Raw genomic sequence first — 21434 nt, forward strand, 5'->3', positions numbered from 1 at the left:
TTGTTCGTTTTTGAGCTGGGCGCCTTCGGTTTCCATTATTGCTGAAAAACAACACCGCCAAGCTCAAATCCGCACATATCCGATGCATTTGCCCGGCACAAACCGTATTATCGAAAAAAAAAAAGATGGGCGCCCATTTTTTTCAAAAATACGGTCTGTCCCCGCCCCTTCACGTACCTGTTCTTGGACATAGACGCCCATGGAGATGGGCGTTCGCGTTCGATTATGCCCCTCCACGGCACCTTAGTAAACAGGGCCCTAGATTCTGTAAAGGGTGCCCAAATTTGGGTGCCAAAAACCAAAACCAAGTGCTATTCTATAAACAGTGCTCCAAATTGAGCACTGTTTTAGAACAGCACTTAGCGCTGTGCCCAGCTGAAACCCGGTGTAAATCCTCATGTCTAAATTAGGTACAGATCTACCATATTCTATACACGGCGTGCCAATTATAGGAATTCCCATGGTCTGCCAATACCCCTTTTTCAGATCTGTGCAGAAAAATTTACACATGTATCTTTACAGAATCCCACGTAGGAAGACGTGCACATAAATTCTAACCGTCGCCAATTAGCGACGATAATCGTTAGTGCCCAATTATTGGAGCTAATTGGCTCACTGTTCAATTAAAATGTGTGCGCAAATTGAGAACGGGCCCAAATTTGTGCACATAATTTTGAGCACCGTATATGGAATTTGGGGGTAAATGTAGAACTTCGCCACCTAAGTGCTGCTAGGTAAACAGCAGACAGAATTTCAGGACAGACAACTTATCTGTTTAAAATTATGCAAGTATTTTCAAATAGATACATACATTTTAAGTTTAAACACTTTTTTATTGAACACCAATAAAATAATAATCCAAATATCACTTGTAAGTTCAACTTTTTCAGTACGTACCCTCCCCACCCCCTCTCTTACCTCCCCCCCCCCCCCCCCCCCCCCAATGAATAGAAACAAACTTGTTCCCAAGGAAAAACATTGAGGTTAGGACTTCAATATAACAATTACATAAGAGAAAGGAGGGAGACCTGTGCTCTGACAGCCTTCCTCAACTAGCCCCAACGTTCCATTATGTTAAGTTCCAACCATTCCCCCCCCCCCCAAGAACCAAACAATTAACCATTCACCAACCTCTATATGATTTAGCTTAAATAAGCTTCATGAGAAACATTGCAATACAGAGTAATAAACTCTCTTTAAGAATTTAAGATTTTCCCCCTCCCTTATTACACCACCCCATTCCCTAGTCCTCCCCTCTTCCCCCCTCCAATCTCACCCCCAACCCCAAGAACATAGTAACATAGTAGATGACGGCAGAAAAGACCTGCATGGTCCATCTAGTCTGCCCAAGATAAACTCATATCTTGAATTTGTACCTGTCTTTTTCAGGGCACAGACCATATAAGTCTGCCCAGCAGTATTTCCCGCCTCCCATCACCGGCTCTGGTACAGACCGTATAAGTCTGCCCTCCCCTATCCTAGCCTCCCAACCACCAACCCCTCTTCCCCCCCCCCCCACCTGCTCCGCCACCCAATTTCAGCTAAGCTTCTGAGGATCCATTCCTACTGCACAGGATTCCTTTATGCATATCCCACGCATGTTTGAATTCCGTTACCGTTTTCATCTCCACCACCTCCCGCGGGAGGGCATTCCAAGCATCCACCACCCTCTCCGTGAAAAAATACTTCCTGACATCTTTTTTGAGTCTGCCCCCCTTCAATCTTCTACTTCCCGAACTACTAAACATACCGGACAGCTACCAACTCCTAAAACTTCTATACCTTGTTCACTATTAAGCTTCGACCCCGGGGACTGAGAGACTGCAAGAAAGGATCCCAAATCTGAAAAAAAAATCTTCTCCTACGACCCAAATGAATAGTTATAGGACAGTGCACTACAGCTATAACTAGAATAAATGTTAACAATTTAGTCAACTGTTTATTGAATCTCTGCCTCAACCAATGATACTTCATGCTTTGAACATTTAAGATTTTGCATCCAGACATGTTGGCTCTGTTAAAAATCTTTTTTTTTGGCATTTGAAAGGTTTTCATTGAAAATTTAGTGCACTTTGGATACCTTCACTATAATTCTCTATTTGCTTTTTCTGAAGTTTTGCAATTTAAAAAAAAAATTTGTTTTTGGATGATTTCAAATAGTTCGGTGCAGCAATTAAAACCAATGGCACCGTTAGTGCTGATTTCCTCTCACTAACTATAAGCACGTAAAAATCCCATTTCAAATTATATTGGATTACTTCACATTCATGGGGAGGTATTTTCTTCGAAGACAATTGTGTGATTTTGACCTCTAGTCATAGTTTACTATTATCCCCTATTTTTTGTGGTTCAACCAATGATTTAGCGGTGGTCTTTAAACAAAATTTTGCTGTATAGCTGAAGAATCTTGCTGCGCCTTTCCAACTGCGCCCTATGCTGGGCACTGCAAATTAATATGCCTCGATTTTAAACAGTAATAAATCTTAATACGTCTCTATGTCCCAAGTATTTCTAAACTGAATAATATTTATTGCCTCAAATATTTCAGGGCACTCAGGTCTTCCCCCCTCAGGCTGAAGTTTGGCTCCCTTGCTAAATGCAAGTTTTTACAAGTACAGCACAGCAGGGAATAAGACAAACCAGTGGAGTGGAGGAGTGGCCTAGTGGTTAGGGTGGTGGACTTTGGTCCTGGGGAACTGAGTTTGATTCCCACTTCAGGCACAGGCAGCTCCTTGTGACTCTGGGCAAGTCACTTAACCCTCCATTGCCCCCATGAAAGCCGCATTGAGCCTGCCATGAGTGGGAAAGCGCAGGGTACAAATGTAACAAAAATAAAATAGATACTATTGGAGATTCTACATGGAATGTTGCTACTATTGGAGATTCTACATGGAATGTTGCTATTCCACTAGCAACATTCCATGTACAAGGCTGCGCAGGCTTCTGTTTCTGTGAGTCTGATGTCCTGTGTAGGACGTCAGACTCACAGAAGCAGAAGCCTGCGCGGCCACATTGGTGATCTGCAAGGGCCGACTTCTACATGGAATGTTGCTAGTGGAATAGCAACATTCCATGTAGAATCTCAAATAGTAGCAACAGTGGAGAGTGGCCTAGTGGTTAGGGTGGTGGACTCTGGTCCTGAGGAACTGAGTTCGATTCCCACAAATGTAACAAAAATAAAATGGATACTATTGGAGATTCTACATGGAATGTTGCTACTATTGGAGATTCTACATGGAATGTTGCTATTCCACTAGCAACATTCCATGTAGAAGGCTGCGCAGGCTTCTGTTTCTGTGAGTCTGACGTCCTGCACAGACTCACAGAAGCAGAAGTCTGCGCGGCCACATTGGTGATCTGCAAGGGCCGACTTCTACATGGAATGTTGGAATAGCAACATTCCATGTAGAATCTCAAATAGTAGCAACAGTGGAGGAGTGGCCTAGTGGTTAGGGTGGTGGACTTTGGTCCTGAGGAACTGAGTTTGATTCCCACTTCAGGCACAGGCAGCTCCTTGTGACTCTGGGCAAGTCACTTAACCCTCCATTGCCCCATGTAAGCCGCATTGAGCCTGCCATGAGTGGGAAAGCGCGGGGTACAAATGTAACAAAAAAAACAAAACAGTTTTAATCATAGAGACTGCAAAGATGGTATGTTTTTCCAGAAGTGTGCTCCTGAAGGCATGGTTAGCATTCTACTTGCTAGACAAAACCGGACTAATTTGACTTGAATTTACAGTTTTGACATGCCAGTCGGTTGCTTAAACCAGGGACTGGCCACTAGACAGATGCAGAGACTGAAGAGATGCTCTTGTGTCTAGCACCTAATGCCAAAAATCAGGCTTCCAAATACACCAAAATCTTCACTTTTCTTCCATGAAGAATGCAACAATTGCATTTTCTTCATTCCAATGTATAGAGAATAACTAGCTTTATGTGCTTCCTGAGCCCTTACGCCAAGCCCCCGCCCTGCCCGTCTTCAAGTCTTTGCTTAAAGCCCACCCCTTCAATGCTGCGTTCGGCACCTAACCCTTGCCGTTCAGTGAATCCAGACTGCCCCAATTTGACTGCCCCTATCGGACCGACCGTTCACTTGTCTATTAGATTGTAAGCTCTTTGAGCAGGGACTGTCTCTCTTTGTTAAATTGTACAGCGCTGCGTAACCCTAGTAGCGCTCTAGAAATGTTAACTAGTAGTAGTAAGTAGCTGGATTGCAGATCTTATATTTTCCACAATTTTAAGTTGTTCTTTTTGAATTAAAAAAAAAAAAAAAAAAGCGTTTAATTCTTAAATCACCAATATAGGCAACATTAGCTCTGAGAAAGCAAGAAATGAAGAAAAATCAGTAAAATATGATTTTAATTAACTTTGTGGTCTCCACACCCAAACAGGGAATGGCATAAGAGCCACAGAGAATGATCCAAAAGCAGAAACTTAATGGAACCTTCACAGATCGAGTGGCAGCACAAGACTTAGAGAGACCAATAAGGCTGATATTTGAAAGATGAAATCTAACCCACAATATCTGGCCCCTCTAACCAGCTAAATGTGTATGTAAAACCAAAAGCCAGGGGCTGAGTTTTTTTAATTTTAGCTAGCACTAACTTCACTGGCTCATCCATCTGCACAAATAGTTGTCCTAAATTTGCCCGTAGATTCAGCTGGATATTGCTATAAAATGAGCAGAGTAAATGCAGTTGAACAGACATCTTTACCCACTCAGCAAGCTTTAAATATCAATCCTTATGTTGCTGGAGTTTTCTTTTTTAATCTTTTAAGCTTTATTTCCTAAAAATCATAGCTACCTAGGGGAAGGAATCTACCACCAATGTAGCTGTCCTTAACCTTGTCAGGTGACCTAATTCCAGCATGGCTTATCAGCTTCCCTATCACTGGAACCATCCCTTCGCTAAGACGAACAGTCTTGATAAACCATCTTACAGGGACATTTAGAAATTTACTTCTGATGTTCAGATTACAATTTCTAAGAATGCACTACCATATTTAAGACGTCTGTGGTGTCTCCAAGGCCACTGTGCTGGCTTTCATTTTCAGATTCTTCTTCTGTAGAGCAGCTTTCCACTGTTTCTAGCTTCTGCTGTGCAACACCTGCAAGAGAGAAATATCTGTCATTAGAAAACTAACATTTCTTACAAAATGTAAACAGAAAGTAGTTAATCTCAGCAAATTTCAGTGTGTAGTGGTATTTGGGGAAAATACTTTACTTTTCTTTTTATGATAGAGAGGCTTGAGCCATCTTTAATAATCTTACAGTGGTCACACACAAATAATAATGTCTGTATATTGTAATCTTTGGAAGGAACTCAAACCTAGAAACAAAAATTCAATGCAGTTTCTTAAAATTGATCCACATGCTTTGAGCCCCAACCTAAAAAAAAATGAGATTATGTGAGACCCAGAGACACCAGCAAAAGAGCCTCACAACTTTCCTTAGAACTAAGATCATATCAATTTATTTATTTTGTTACATTTGTACCCCGCGCTTTCCCACTCATGGCAGGCTCAATGCGGCTTACATGGGGCAATGGAGGGTTAAGTGACTTGCCCAGAGTCACAAGGAGCTGCCTGTGCCTGAAGTGGGAATCGAACTCAGTTCCTCAGTTCCCCAGGACCAAAGTCCACCACCCTAACCACTAGGCCACTCCTCCACTCCAAAAAGTAATTTAAGATTTACCATGCCCTGCCAATACAAAAATTAACATCTTAAAGACAATGAAACCACTGGAAGACCTGTGTACGGCCACCGTGTTATCATTTTAATATCTACAACTACTTCCTTAAAGCTTCAGTTGTCCTGTCACTGCAGCAGGAAAGAAATTATAAAAGTTTGATTTCTTTCCTAAAGGAGTTACCTTCCAGCAACAGAAAGCGAGGGTTTTTACTAAAATCCCTCACTGGCTTTCTTTACTGAAATGGATTCAATTTAAAGTTACTTAGGTACTTTTTTCAGTAATTAACCAAAAGCCAAAACATTTTGGGATGAAATTTTGGATCTCCGCTTATTACTTTCATTTGGTTTCTACTGCAGAACAGCCCTTTGTGGGAATGGCACCCACTTTTTTTTTTTTTTTTAATACTCTACGGTTCGACATGAAGTTCTTCACAGATTGTCTTTTCAGTAACTCAGTAAATGACGGCAGATAAAGACTTGTACAGTCCAAAGACTTGTACAGTCCATCGAGTCTGCCCAACAAGGTGGCCAGAGCCACGCCCACAACTCTGTGTGAGCCCCAGTCACCCATGCTCAAATTCTGGTTGTCAAGTTTCTACCATACCAATCATATAGGCAGACAAACATGATGGGAGTCTTGATTATAACCACATACCATCCCCAAGTAATACTGACAGTATTCAACTTACCAGTCAAGATGTCTTCCCCTCCTCCCTGAGCTGCACAGCACCCTCATTTCTTAAACATGACAACGTGGAGGGGCATAATTGAACGGGGCGCCCAAGTTTTCCTGATGGCGTCCTCGCGAAGGGGTGGGGAAACCCGTATTATCGAAACAAGATGGGTGGCCATCTTTCGTTTCGATAATACGGTCGGGGATGCCCAAATCTCAACATTTAGGTCAACCTTAGAGATGGTCATCCCTAGAGATGGTTGTCCCCAATTTTCAGCAATAATGGAAACCGAGGATGCCCATCTCAGAAACGACCAAATCCAAGCCATTTGGTCGTGGAAGGAGCTAGCATTCGTAGTGCACTGGTCCTCCTGACATGCCAGGACACCAACCGGGCACCCTAGGGGGCACTGCAGGGGAAGTCAGAAAAAGCTCCCAGGTGTATAGCTCCCTTACCTTGTGTGCTGAGCCTCCCAACCCTCCCACCCCAAAACCCACTCCCAACAACTGTACACCACTACCATAGCCCTTACGGATGAAGGGGGGCACCTAGATGTGGGTAAAGTGGGTTTCTGGTGGGCTCACATTTACCACCATAAGTATAACAGGTAGAGGGGGGGATGGGCCTGGGTCCGCCTGCCTGAAGTGCACTGCAGTTCCCACTAAAACTGCTCCAGGGACCTGCATACTGCTGTCATGGAGCTGGGTATGATATTTGAGGCTGGAAAAAATATTAAAAATTTTTTTTTAGGGTGGGAGGGGGTTAGTGACCACTGGTTGAGTAAGGGGAGGTCATCCCCGATTCCCTCCGGTGGTCATCTGGTCATTTAGAGCACATTTTTGTGGCTTGGTCGTAAAACATTTAAAAAATGGCCAAGTCAAGTCAACCAAATGTTCGTCAGGGACGCCATTCTTTTTTTTCCATTTTCGGCCAAGGACGCCAATGTGTTAAGCACGCCCCAGTCCCGCCTTCGCTATGCTACCGACAAGCCCCCGTGAACTTTGGTCGTTCCTGCGACGGAAAATAGTTGAGGATGCTCAAAATCGGCTTTCGATTATGCCGATTTGGGCGGCCCTGGGAGAAGGACGCCCATCTCCCGATTTGTGTCGAAAGATGGGCGCCCTTCTCTTTCGAAAATAAGCCTGAAAGTGAGCTACCAGGACACAGATCATAGAAGTCTGTCCACCATTAGCATCGGTTCCCCCATGCTGGATTTGGCTAATCTTCTGTGGGAGACAGACCGTAGAAGTCTGACATCGGTTCCCACTACTCTTGCTCAACATAATACCTCAACGCATTACTCACCGCTGCTCCTTCTCTTTTACTTTACCTCGCTTTGCCTTTTCCCTATTATACTTCTAGGACGTTAATTGTTTGACCCCTGACATGCTGTGTTTTTATGTAGATTGTTGTAAGCCACATTGGGCCCGCCCTTGGGTGGGACATTGTGGGATATAAATGCTGTAAATAAATAAACTTCACTTTCTACAGACAATTATCTGGGAATAGGCACAATATATATTTTACATTACGTTTTCTTGCTGTATGTCATCAGCTGCTTTACATTCCACCGTGGTAGTTTATCATCAGTGGCCAAAGCATGTTAAACTTTTGATAAAACTAAAAGCACAATGAGGGTGTCTTCCACTTCCTAACATCTCTTTTGTCTTTCTGCAAGTTATTTTTACCTTCTAGAGCAGGGATAATGCACAACAGTGGGAGGAGGCAGAACAAATTGCAAAGTCCAAGTGACTATGGGACTTGTCTTTTAGTAATAGTAAGGGAGGAAAAGACCATGCTGCAATACCATCAAACACTAGAGAGATTCTGTTGGACATTACCTGTTTCCAAAGCTCCGGCTGCAGATCCAGGGGTGCAGCTCGAATTAGCTACCTTTGAATCGAGATGGTTCATACTGGGTAATCTCGGAGGGACTGTAGCACTGACTGGTAAAGTAGCGTTTAGGATGTTAGCTTCCAATGGAGGTAGTGTTCGTATCAATCGATGGGGCTGCTCGGGTGAAATTTCCTGCAATTCCAGAAGAAATCATCCAGTGTGCATTCTACAGTACCACAGGCCAGAGATTATATAATATCAGTGGCTACTTTGTACATTCACGATATGAAGGAAAGCACATCTTGAAAGGATTTTCCCCGACCTGGAGTAAATGCCTTCCTAACTTACTTTTCTTAAGTTTGTGCAGTAACTGAAGAGAGAGAGAGAGACCGATTTGATTTACATTTTAATGGTTTTAGTTTTCTGGTGATTACACCATGATTACATATGGGTAGGCAGTAATAAGTTTTGCCATTCGTCCCAACTGTGCATTCCTTTTGATAAAAGCAGATGATTCAGAATTTACCTTCTCTCTCCGTCGATGCCGTGCTGATAGCGATCTCTGTAAGGAGGTCATTGTTGAAGTATTATTAGCAATATCAATACAATTATCTTTCAAATCATCTTCAAATTCTTCCACTCCTTTCAACCTTGGAATGGCAAAAACCAGCATGTGACAGCCACCGCAGGCAACCTAGAGTAAAGCAAGGATTCCCATAAGCTTGCATTTACATCAAAACAGTTCATTTTGTACAAGCTTTCGTAAAACATTTTGAGAATATTGTTATCTTATATAGCAACTAGTAAAAAAGGCCCGTTTCTGACACAAATGAAACGGGCGCTAGCAAGGTTTTCCTCAGAGTGTGTATGTTTGAGAGAGTGTATGTGAGAGTGTGTGTGAGCGAGAGAGTGAATGTGCGAGTGTGTATGTGCGAGAGAGAGTGTGTGTGTGTGTGAGAATGAGAGTGTGTGCAAATGCGGATGTGAGACACAGTGTGAGGGAGAGTGTGTTTCACACAGATACAGTGTGTGCAAGAGAGAGAGTGTGTGTGAGACACAGAATCTCTGTGAGACTGAGTGTATGAGACCAAGAGAGTGTGTGAGTGATTGTGTGACACATAGAGAGTGAATGTGATACAGTGTGATACATAGAGTGTGTGAGAGACAGTGTGTGAGAATGAGAGAGAGAAAGACGTTGACTGTGAGGAGTGTGTGAGAGAGAGTGTGTGTGTGACAGAGATACCTCCCCCCCCCCTCTGGTGTCAGGCCCCCCTCCCTCCCTCTCTCTGGTGTCAGGCCCCCCCATCTCTCTCTCTGGTGTCTGAGCGTTACTGTGCAGGACGCTGAGCTCTGGCTGTGCTTCAAGGAACTGACCAATCCTATTTAATAGAATGCACCTCCAACATTCTGAAGCCGAGAAACCTCGTGTGGTTGGTCACTTCTGCTTGTGACGAACCCGGAATTACGTGATGTCAATTCAGGAGATGGATACAGAGAGCAGGAATGCCTCAGCCATGCAGTCAGCTTCAGAACGTTGGAGGTGCGTTTTATTATATAGGATTAAGGAGAAATTAGTTCTTACTTTCTAATTTGCTTTCCTTTAGTCCCTCTGGATCAGCTCAGAATGTGAGTGATGGGTTGTGCACGCCTTACAGCAGGTGGAGACTGAGAATTCTGACTCTCAAGAGTGAGCCAATAAGAGACCTTGCTAGCTAGAGAAAGATTCAGTATATTGTAACAAAACAGAAGAAGAAGAACACATTCTGTGCATCTGTGAACCTGAGCAGCCACCGGCACCAGACTAACAAACAGCATGTGCCTCATTCTACATCTGCCTCATTCTACATCTGCCTCTATCATCATTTGTGCTATAAGTACTGCGCATTTGGTATTAGCATTATCTTTTTTTTTTTTTTTTTAATGGATTGAAAACAACAATGTAACAGCAAACGGACAACACAGCTCTCCATGACAAACACTAACTAACTTGCAGAGAATGAATCAACGGACAGAACAATCTAAGGGAGGGACCTGGGCTGGTCCGGAGGGACTAAAGGAAAGCAAATTAGCAGGTAAGAACTAATTTCTTCTTCCTTAGCGTCCCTCTGGACCGACCCAGAATGTGAATGATGGGAAATGTCAAAGCAATACCTTCATGGGCGGGACCCCAGCAAAACCAGTAGTGAAAACATGCGCCCCAAAAACTGCATCCTGACGACTCTGCGCATCTAGTCTGTAATGCTTCAAAAAAGAATGCAAAGAGGACCAAGTCAACACTTTACAGATCTCGAAAGGCAGGACTAGAAAATGCTCAGCCCAAGAAGCCGCCTGATCTCTGGTAGAGTGAGCTTTCACCCTTCCAGGTACTGGTCTGCCAGCCAGGAGGTAAGCGGATGCCATCATCTCTTTAACCACCTAGAAAGAGTGCGCTTAGAAACTGCTAACCCCCCCTCAGAGATCCCATGATTAAGATAAACAGGCGATCCGTCTGCCAAAATTCTTCCATAGCTTTCAAATAAGGCTTCAGAACCCTCTTGATATCAAGACACTTCAAATGACACTGCTCCTCCAAACTGGAAGAAGAGCCAAGTACAGGCAAAATCACGGATTGAGACAAATGAAAAGTGACAAGACCTAACAGAGAAAGGAAGGAACTGGTAGCAACACCACCTGGTCCTTAGCAAATTCCAAAAACGGAGAACGAGAAGATAGAGCCTGCAACTCCAACAGTCTCATAGCTGAGGAAACAGCCACCAGAAATACCACCTTGAGCATCAAATTCTTCAGAGTACAGGACGCCCCAAAGGCTCAAAGGGAGACTTTAAGAGATTAAGGTCCCATAAAGGAAAAATTATCCGAGAGGGAGGATGCAGACCTGCTCCGCATAAAAACCTAACATCTGGATGAGGAGCTAGAGACTTCCACTGAACGCGACCCCTAAAAACAGGACAAGGCCGCAATCTGGACCTTAAGGGAAGACAGTGCCAAGCCTTTTTCAAACCCACTGAAGTGTGAAAAGGAGAGATACTCGAGATACTCAACTCATCACACCATGACTCGAACACTTCCCACATCCTGAGGCCGAAGGTCAATGCCCAAAATTGAAAATGCTTGCCGAGAACCGCAAAGCGCAGAAAACGTTGATGCATTGAATGAATGGGAATGTGTAGATAGTTAGGCCTTAGAGCTACTAAAACCAAGCGAAGAGTCTCCATATGAAAAGTGGAGATCCTAAGAGACCGACTGACCAATCTGAGGTCCAGAACTGGTCTGAAAGAACCCTCTTTCTTTGGGATGATGAAGTAGATGGAATACCGACCCTGTCTGAGCTCTGCAGAGGGAACTGGACAAATAGCCTGGAGATCGAGTAGCCTTTCCAGAGTACCCCTGACGATACCCTCCTTGATGCAAGACCGACAAGGAGACTCTAGAAACGCATCTGGAAGAGGACATGCAAATTCTAAGGCATACCCTTCTCGAATAACCTCCAGTACCCAATGACCAAAGGTAATCTAGGCCCACCTCCAGTAAAACTGCACATGACGCACTCCCACAGGGACTAGAGGCTGGGCCCTGAAACCTTCACTGTGATGGACGAGTGGGGGGACTGGAAAGAGGCTCCCAGGTCCCTGCCCCCTCTGCGAGCTCCTTGAAAGAACAGATTCCTCTGGAAAAAAAATGGGACCATTGAACCGGAGTCGTTTTACCAGGTCTAAAGCAACAAAAATTGCGACCCCGACCACAGACTGAAAATAAACCGTGCCCAGATGCTCTAGGCCAGTCCTCAGAAATACACGGGACCTTAGTATCTCCCAAACAGCACACTAACTTCTCCAAGTACTCACCAAACAAAAGTGAACCCAGACAGGAAAATCTACTGAGTTTAGACTTAAAAGCCACTTCCGCTGACCATTCTCATAGCCAGAGACCTTCTAGCAGCTACTCCCAAAGGCATCAACTTAGCTGATGCTCTCAGCAAATCACACAAAGCAGCTGCCAAAAAGGCAGAACCCATCTCAAGCTTAGCCACCTCAGCATCTACTGTTGACAAATCATCCGAAGATCTATCAAGTACCTTCTCTCACCAGGGAAAGCAAGCTCTAGCCACTAAAGAACCGTATATGGCTGCCAAGGCATCAAAGCTACTCTTCAACAATGCCTCCATACAGTGATCCTGAACATCCTTAAGCGCAGTGCTACCATCTACGGGCACTGTATTCCGCTTCGTAACAGCTGAGACCACTGCATCCACAACTGGGGGTTTTAGAAGTGATCCGTCAGCCTCAGGAACCGGATAGAGATGCACCACAGACTTAGTGGGTCTAAATTCCAAGTCCGGTACATCCCACTGCGCCTGAATCATGTCCCTGATATCCTGGTGCGTAAGAAAGGTCTTGCCTGGTTTGCGAATTCCCTTTAACAGGAGATCCACCTTGTGTGCCTCTACGGCAGGAGGCTCCTCTGCCTCAAAACGTAAAGTAGTGGAAACCAAAGAAATTAATTCCTGTAAGTCCTCTTTATGAAAAATTCTAACCATGGAAGGATCCTCCCTGGGAGAAGAGGCTCAGCCCCTGAATCTGACCATCCACATGACCCCCAAGAGAAAAATCAGGTTCCTCAAGAGAGGGCATCTCCAGATCTGGGTCAGAACCTAGGTCCTCATCCAGATCCCAGGACTCGCTGGGTCTCAGTTGCCACTAACTGTCCTTCCACAGACCATCTCCCTGAAGACAATAAAGAAGGGTTTGCTTTTTGCAACAAAGGCTTTGTACATTTGGAGCACAAACTCTGGAGGAAAAACCCCTTCTGAACTTGCAGGGAGAAGAGGAAGACTTTCTGCTTGTGTGAGAGAGACCGCTCTGCCGACCCACAGAAGGAAACCAAAATGACCACGGTTCCCGTCAAAACCGGAGCTGCCACCTTTTCCTTCCCCACGGTCGTGTCCTTACCCCTCGAAGGTCATAACTGGCAAAACCAAAAGGGAATGACCTGCTTCTGATGAACCCTATACAGCAATGCAATATTTACAACAGCTGCTTGCACCTAAACCTCACCACTGGCACACAGCGTGGCGTCAGTTGCTCTGCTATGCCAGCAGGCAAATGGTGACACGGCTTTTTTTCTTACTCTTCAGCAACAGAGCTGCAACTGAGATGGAAGCAGAGGCCATCCACTAACAGATGAAACCAGGAGAGCAGGTTTGCTCGTTCACCTCACAGCTGTGTGAAACCTTTTTGTTTTCCTCTATTAAATGCAGCTGCCTCTCCCTGCCTTAGCAGCTCTTCCCTCAAAGAGACTGAGGCAAATGTACATAAGTACATAAGTATTGCCATACTGGGACAGACCAAAGGTCCATCGAGCCCAGCATCCTGTTTCCAACAGTGGCCAATCCAGGGCACACATACCTGGCAAGATCCCCAAAAAGTATAAAACATTTTATACTGATCCCAGAAACAGTGGCTTTTACATAAGTAATGCCACACTGGGAAAAGACCAAGGGTCCATCGAGCCCAGCATCCTGTCCACGACAGCGGCCAATCCAGGCCAAGGGCACCTGGCGAGCTTCCCAAACGTACAAACATTCTATACATTTTATTCCTGGAACTGTGGATTTTTCCCAAGTCCATTTAGTAGCAGTTTATGGACTTGTCCTTTAGGAAACCGTCTAACCCCCTTTTAAACTCTGCCAAGCTAACCGCCTTCACCACGTTCTCCGGCAACGAATTCCAGAGTTTAATTACGCGTTGGGTAAAGAAAGATTTTCTCCGATTTGTTTTAAATTTACTACACTGTAGTTTCATCGCATGCCCCCTAGTCCTAGTATTTTTGGAAAGCATGAACAGACGCTTCACATCCACCTGTTCCACTTCACTCATTTTATATACCTCTATCGTGTCTCCCCTCAGCCGTCTCTTCTCCAAGCTGAAAAGCCCTAGCCTCCTTAGTCTTTATTCATAGGGAAGTCGTCCCATCCCCGCTATCATTTTAGTCGTCCTTCGCTGCACCTTTTCCAATTCTACTATATCTTTCTTGAGATGCGGCGACCAGAATTGAACATCCAAACAATAGCATAAGACACTGTAATAGGGAGGACTTGAAGAGGGGGAGGGACCCGGGCACCCGGGTGTGACATCCCTCGAGGCTGATAGAGATCCCTGCGGACCTCAGCCTCTACAAACAGGTTCCAAGCGCCCCAGATACACAGAAAAGAAAACGACACAACAAACTATAATATTTAAAATACCAGCAGAAAATCCAGAGAAGAAAAACAGGGTAGGGTAAAGAGACTGAAGGGCTTACCACCTTCCACCTGCTGGAGACAGATTACTGGATCTTTCTCTCTCTAGCAAGGGCTCTTATTGGCTCATTCTCTAGAGTCAGAAATTCTCAGTCTCCACCTGCTGGAAGGCGTGCACAACTTATCAGTCACATTCTGGGTCAGTCCGGAGGGTCGCTAAGGAATTTATTGTTTTAAATGTTTGTTTTTATAGTTAGTGTCATGTTTAATATTTCTTATGTATGTTTTTTACCACCTAGAACTGTTAATGATTTGTGGGATATCACCTAGAACTATTAATGATTTGTGCGATATAAATATTTTTAAATAAATAGTTCATGAGTAAGAAAAACATTATTTAAATAAAGATTTAAAAATATCGTTGTAGCAGCTAGATTTAGGGATCCTAAAGTTATGAATTACTGCCTTGAAGCCTGCACCTAGGCCCAGATGCTCAAAACTCCGGTGCTGTTCTGAAGCGCACTGTAAAAGTACTGCCGGAACAGCGCCGAAGAACGCCGTCCTAATGCTCAACGCCAATAAGATCCAAATATAGGTGTGCTCATAGCATTGAGCATTAGGGAGTTCGGCATGAGGACTGTGCTTGGCACATGCACAGAAGAGTTCTGCGGTAAGCTTGGCTCCATAAAGCACATATTGGCGTCTATTTTCTGCGGCCTAAACATCAATTTTTTTTAGCTTGGACACTTATATTTAGACACAGGAAATGGATGCCAATGTGTGCTTTCATTTGGGGTTGCTGTTTCTCACAACAAGTGCTTAAGGGCTTTGAGCAGGCTTCCTTCTGCTTCCAAAAGCAATCAAAACCAGCAGATTTTGCAGAAAGAATCGTGAGAAATCCTCTCTTCCAACACCCTAATGCCCGCTCCGATCCCGCATTATTTTTTGCGGCGGTTAAGGCAGTTTTGCTTCAGGCGCTCTTTTCTGAGCGTTGGGAAGGAATGCGAAATGATCTTATTAACATGAGACTGACATTAGCATTAGTAGTCCGTCTGCACGCTCATTTGTTCCTGCACCCCGGGCCTCTGAACATTCTGCGCAGGTAAATGCGGGCGCCAGTACGGCGCTAATGGCCTCTAGTGCCCGTGTTTACTTTTGAGCATTGGGGCCCAGGATAAGGCACGTGAAGACAGAGTTAGCCAATTCTCATCGCCATAACACAATAAGACTGAATCAAAATGTCAACAGACCAGCCTGGAGGAGCAGCACCGAACATGACACCCCTAAAGCACCCCAGGATTACATTTTCCATTTCTTTATCTTGCAAAAGGAAAGCTAATTTTGGAGGGTGTCATGCATTAAGGTACTTGCTTCACACGGACAATTCGTATTAAATAATTAATGAAGTCTAGGAGAGCAGCAGAATTCCAACAGCCTTTAGGTAAGAAGTTCAGCTCAACCTGAAAGGTAAAATTGTTAACAGGGTGCCTATAAAAATTCTCAAGTACATACATACTATATAAAGGCAACGCAGATGTCTAAGTGCCTTTATAAAATAGGCTCCTACAGCAGCTCCCTGTAGTGTATAAGTGCTCACATAAATTCATGTATATTTTCTGATGTATACACACAACTGCGTCTCACGCTGCCTTAACTACACCTCAAAGAATGCTTGCATATGCATCATATGTTGTGTCCACTTTTTACCTATATATACCCCTGCACAATTTTATAACAGCTATTTCCAGCATGTCAAGCCAAGACACCTACCTGTAACAGGTGTTCTCTATGGACAGCAGGATTCAAGCCCTCACAAGTAAACGATATCATCCAAAAGTGCCCAGCAAAACCTTTAGCCACCCTCCTACTGGTAGAGTGTGAAGCACAGATATTAGGACACGTTTGAGGAGGAAGTCAAAACCCTGCCCCCAGTTTTGGTAATGGCGCCGATTGGGTCTTTTGGGCCCTCTACTGTCTGAGAAGAGAGGGAGGATGGAGGATGACACCTATAAGTGTAGGATCTCTTTTGCCCTCCACTCTGGTACCTCCTAGAAGAAGAAGTTGGGTCAGAAGTGGGCCTAGAAAGTCTTAAAATTGTCAGTATGCTGTTTGATCATGGTAAGTCTCCTGCTCTAGCAATTGCTGGGGGTCCTCACAGTATGGCAAGTTTGGCATTGTGAGCATCATAATGGAGCCTTTTCTGTTGCCTCACCTATTTATAGAACGCATTAACCATTGAACTTTGGTCAAAGATACATCATCTTTTCAAAAACAGCTAAAGGCATATGTACTCAGGCAAGCACTTCCAAAAACTTAGCAGGTATCTGTAATCATTCAGTATTTTGTTACTTTATTATGTTTGCTTTCTTATCGTTTTAATTTTATGGAGGGAACTCTTTTGGAGATTTTTATTTATTTTATAAATTATTGGCCCGCTATTTCCCAGTGATCAATGCGTGTATAACTGGAACATACACAATAAAAATATACAAGACATGAGTCCAACTAAATTGCAATAAAACTGACGTACAATACTGAAACCATAAACTATGTAAAATACAAATGACAAAAATTAAAATACAATATTCAGCATACAAGCTACATAGAGGCATATTTTCAAAGCACTTAGCCTCCCAAAGTTCCATAGAAACCTATGGAACTTAGCCTCCCAAAGTGCTTTGAAAATATGCCTCATAGTAACATAGTAGATGAAGGCAGAAAAAGACCTGCATGGTCCATCCAGTCTGCCCAACAAGATAACTCATATTTGCTGCTTTTTGTGTATACCCTATTTTGATTTGTACCTATGCTCTTCAGGGCACAGACCGTATAAGTCTGCCCAGCACTATCCCCGCCTCCCAACCACCAGCCCCACCTCCCACACCAGCTCTGGCACAGACCGTATAAGTCTGCCCAGCACTATCCCCGCCTCCAAACCACCAGCCCCGCCTCCCAACCACCAGCCCCGCCTCCCGATCTTGACTAAGGAATGGATCAGTCAAGATCGGGAGGCGGGGCTGGTGGTTGGGAGGCGGGGATAGTGCTGGGCAGACTTATACGGTCTGGGCCAGAGCTGGTGGTGGGAGGCGGGGCTGGTGTGGAAGGCGGGGATAGTGCTGGGCAGTCTTATACGGTCTGTGCCAGAGCCGGTGGTGGGAGGCGGGGCTGGTGTGGGAGGCGGGGATAGTGCTGGGCAGACTTATACGGTCTGTGCCAGAGCTGGTGGTGGGAGGCGGGGCTGGTGTGGGAGGTGGGGCTGGTGGTTGGGAGGCGGGGATAGTGCTGGGCAGTCTTATACGGTCTGTGCCAGAGCCGGTGGTGGGAGGCGGGGCTGGTGTGGGAGGCGGCGATAGTGCTGGGCAGACTTACACGGTCTGTGCCAGAGCCGGTGGTGGGAGGCGGGGCTGGTGTGGGAGGTGGGGCTGGTGGTTGGGAGGCGGGGATAGTGCTGGGCAGACATACGGTCTGTGCCCTGAAGAGCATAGGTACAAATCAAAATAGGGTATACACAAAAAGCAGCAAATATAAGTTATCTTGTTGGGCAGACTGGATGGATCATGCAGGTCTTTTTCTGCCGTCATCTACTATGTTACTATGTAGCTTGTATGCTGAATATTGTATTTTAATTTTTGTCATTTGTATTTTACATAGTTTATGGTTTTAGTATTGTACTTCAGTTTTATTGCATTATAGTTGGACTCATGTATATTTTTATTGTGTATGTTCCAGTTATACACGCATTGATCGCTGGGAAATAGCGGGCCAATAATTTATAAAATAAATAAAAATCTCCAAAAGAGTTCCCTCCATAACTTGGCACATCAGCAAGCTTTTGGTGCATATATCATCTCAGGTCTCAAGCACAAAGCCAGGCAATTTTCCATGAGCTAATACACATCACAGTAATTTGTAATGAGATGGAATACTCTACAATGCACTAAGCTGCATTATCTGGAACTTGGGACAAGCTCTGCTGTGAGGCCTTGGTTCCAGGCACATGTCCACTGAGGCTGAACATGAAGCATTGAGCATACATAAGAGGGCCAGTGACTTGTCCCGCTCAGTCTTGGATTGTGCATACATGGATGATGTGGCATCTTTGGCTTGGAGTAGAGGAAAATCACGTTTAACTGTAGGGTAAATCCTGCTGTCAGGCAAGCAAGACTAAAGAATGTAGCCTCCTACAAAGTCTTCAAACAGCAAACAAAGGCAAAATTACTCAGGACAATCAAGCCGGGGGAAATTGCGTGCAGGAAAAAGTAAAGTGAGGTGATCAAATCTGCAAATAACACAAAAATATTTAAAGTTGTGGAGGACATTGGGAGACTGGGCATCCAAATGGCAGATTAAATTTAATCTAGACAACTGCAAAGTGATGCGTATAGGGAAGAATAATCCAAATTATAGCTACATGGTGCTAGATTCCATATTCGGCATCTCCACCTAGGAAAAGGATCTACAATCATGGCCAATTATTTGCGACCACCACCACTTTCATTATTTATGATTGATATTTTAACCACACACATGAAACAAATCGGATTTTAAAGCTACAACTTTTCTATGTTGTATTTAGCATCTAAAGTCATGGTCTGCAGACACTTTCTGCTAGATACCAGTATTTATATTACAGCGACCTCCTTTGTTCTTAACTGTCTGCATGTGTTCTGGCATTGCTTTGCCAGTTTTCTGTAGAATTCTGGAGGTTTTTTTTCCTGAATCCACACAGCTTTGATACAGGATATAAAATCTGCTTTAGACGTTGGCTTGTGTACTGCCACTTTCGGCTTCATCAGGGTCCATACATTTTCAATAATGTTCAAATCTTGGCTATTACCCAGTCAAAGTTCTGTCAGTTGTATCTGTTCACAAGACAGTCGTGCCTTAAACATGCCTTGGCCACCCTTCAATCTTCCAGTACCACGCTTGATTTTATGGATAAATTACATATTACTAACAATAACTCCGCAAGTTCATTTTTCAGTTCTATCAGTACTCTGGGATGAATATCATCTGGTCCAGGAGATTTGCTACTCTTCAGTTTGTAGAACTGCCCCATTACATCCTCCAGGTTTACAGAGAATTAAGTTTTTCCGAATCATCGGCTTCAAATACCATTTCCGGCACCGGTATCCCACCCAAATCTTCCTCGGTGAAGACCGAAGCAAAGAATTCATTTAATCTCTCCGCTACGGCTTTGTCTTCCCTGATCGCCCCTTATACTCCTCGGTCATCTAGCGGTCCAACCGATTCTTTTGTCAGCTTCCTGCTTTTAATATACCTAAAAAAAAAAAATTTACCATGTGTTTTGGCCTCCAACGCAATCTTTTTTTCAAAGTCCCTCTTAGCCTTCCTTATCAGCGCTTTGCATTTGACTTGACATTCATTATGCTGTGCCTGCTAGAGTCTATCTATCTGTTAATACTGTGATACAAAGTTTTTAAAACTAAGGGGAAAAGACTATGGAGATTAGTTGATAGAATCTGCTTTTTTATATTTTTATTTTGCCTATCACTAACCTACAATTCCTCCTTTAATTTAGACCCCAATCTTTAAGTTCCCAAAGCACAAAGCAAAATAGTGTTCACTTACCAGAGAAATGTCCTCTTCTCTCAGAACTTCTCAGAAAGAAAGTTCAGTGGGACCTTTCCTCTTTATACAGTTTTGAATCTAAGGGGCCTTTTTTAAACAGGCTCCTTGAAGCTAACTCAGCAACCTATGCAAATTTTCTACTTCTCCACACCTTAGTTAGCACCTAATTGAGGTCACTGGACTTGCTACCTCTCCAGCAGCCAAAGAACAGAAAACAACTGCCAGAGAAATGTCCTCTTCTTCTCAAGAACCCAGTGTGGTACAGTTAAAACAGCTTGGTCACAACCTTTTGGCAATGACTAAGTCTCACTGTGGACATGTTGAAATCTGTTCGTTGTGTGGCAGTAGCCAAAAAATCAAACAGAATATTATTATTAGGAGAGGAAGAGAGAATTCCATAATGCTTCTGTATCTCTCCATGGTGAAACAGCATCTTACTGTAAGTATTCTGTGAAATTCTAATCCTTGCATATCAAAAAAAGATATAGGAAAATTAGAAAAGGTAATGAGAACGGTGACCAAAATGACAGAATAAGTCTTGTATGAGAAAAGGCTAGGGAGGTTGGGCTCTTCAATTTGGAGAACAGATGGCTAAGGGAAGATACCTTGAGGTCTATAAAATCCTGAATGGAAAGGAACAGGTAAACACGTATTGATTATTTACTTTTTCAAAAAGTACAAAGACTAGGGGACATACCATGAAGTTACTAATTAGTACATTTAAAACAAATCTGAGAAAATATTTTCACTCATACACATAGTTAAGCTCTGAAACGTGATGCTGGAGAATGTGGTAAAGTCAATTGGTATAGCTGGGTTTAAAAAAAGGTTTGGACAAATTCCTGGAGGAAAAGCCTATAAACAATTATTAAGGCAGAGTTGGGAAAAACCACTGCTTATCCCTGGGGAAAAATAACATGGAATCTTGCTATTTTTTGGGATCCTGTCAAGAATTTAGGGCCTGGATTGGCCACAGAAACAGGATGCTGGGTTAGATGGACCTTTGGAGGGGCATAATCGAACGCGAACGCCCATTTGTAAAAACGTCCATCTCCGAGAACGGGTCCGTGAAGGGGCGGGCCAAATTGTATTTTCGAAAAAGATGGACGTTTATCTTTAGTTTCGAAAATACGGTTTGTGCCGGGCAAATGCACAGGATTTGGGCGTTTTTTGAGCTAGGCGTTTTCGTTTTTCAGCGATAATCGAAACCAAAGCGCCCCAGCTCAAAACGAACAAATCCAAGGCATTTGGTCATGGGAGGGGCCAGCATTGGTAGTGTACTGGTCCCCCTGAGATGCCAGCTTCAAATATCATCCCAAGCTCCATGACAGCAGTATGCAGGTCCCCCGAGCAAATTTAGTTTAGTTGGTGCTGCCCGGACCCATGCAGAGAGCAAACATCGG

General features: G+C 44.0%; 1 protein-coding gene across 1 annotated transcript in view; it reads right to left on the bottom strand.

Moving 5' to 3' along the window:
- RPGR (retinitis pigmentosa GTPase regulator) overlaps positions 1 to 21434 on the bottom strand; it is a 191291-nt gene that overhangs the window by 79225 nt on the left and 90632 nt on the right. The window contains exons 10-12 of the mRNA XM_030202330.1: positions 8728 to 8895; positions 8207 to 8393; positions 4999 to 5108 (exon numbers count right to left, since the gene is read on the bottom strand). Of these exons, the coding sequence (XP_030058190.1) occupies positions 4999 to 5108; positions 8207 to 8393; positions 8728 to 8895 (465 nt within the window). The remainder of the gene's footprint in view (positions 1 to 4998; positions 5109 to 8206; positions 8394 to 8727; positions 8896 to 21434) is intronic.

The sequence above is a fragment of the Microcaecilia unicolor genome, chromosome 4, assembly GCF_901765095.1.
Source record: "Microcaecilia unicolor chromosome 4, aMicUni1.1, whole genome shotgun sequence".
NCBI lineage: Eukaryota > Metazoa > Chordata > Amphibia > Gymnophiona > Siphonopidae > Microcaecilia > Microcaecilia unicolor.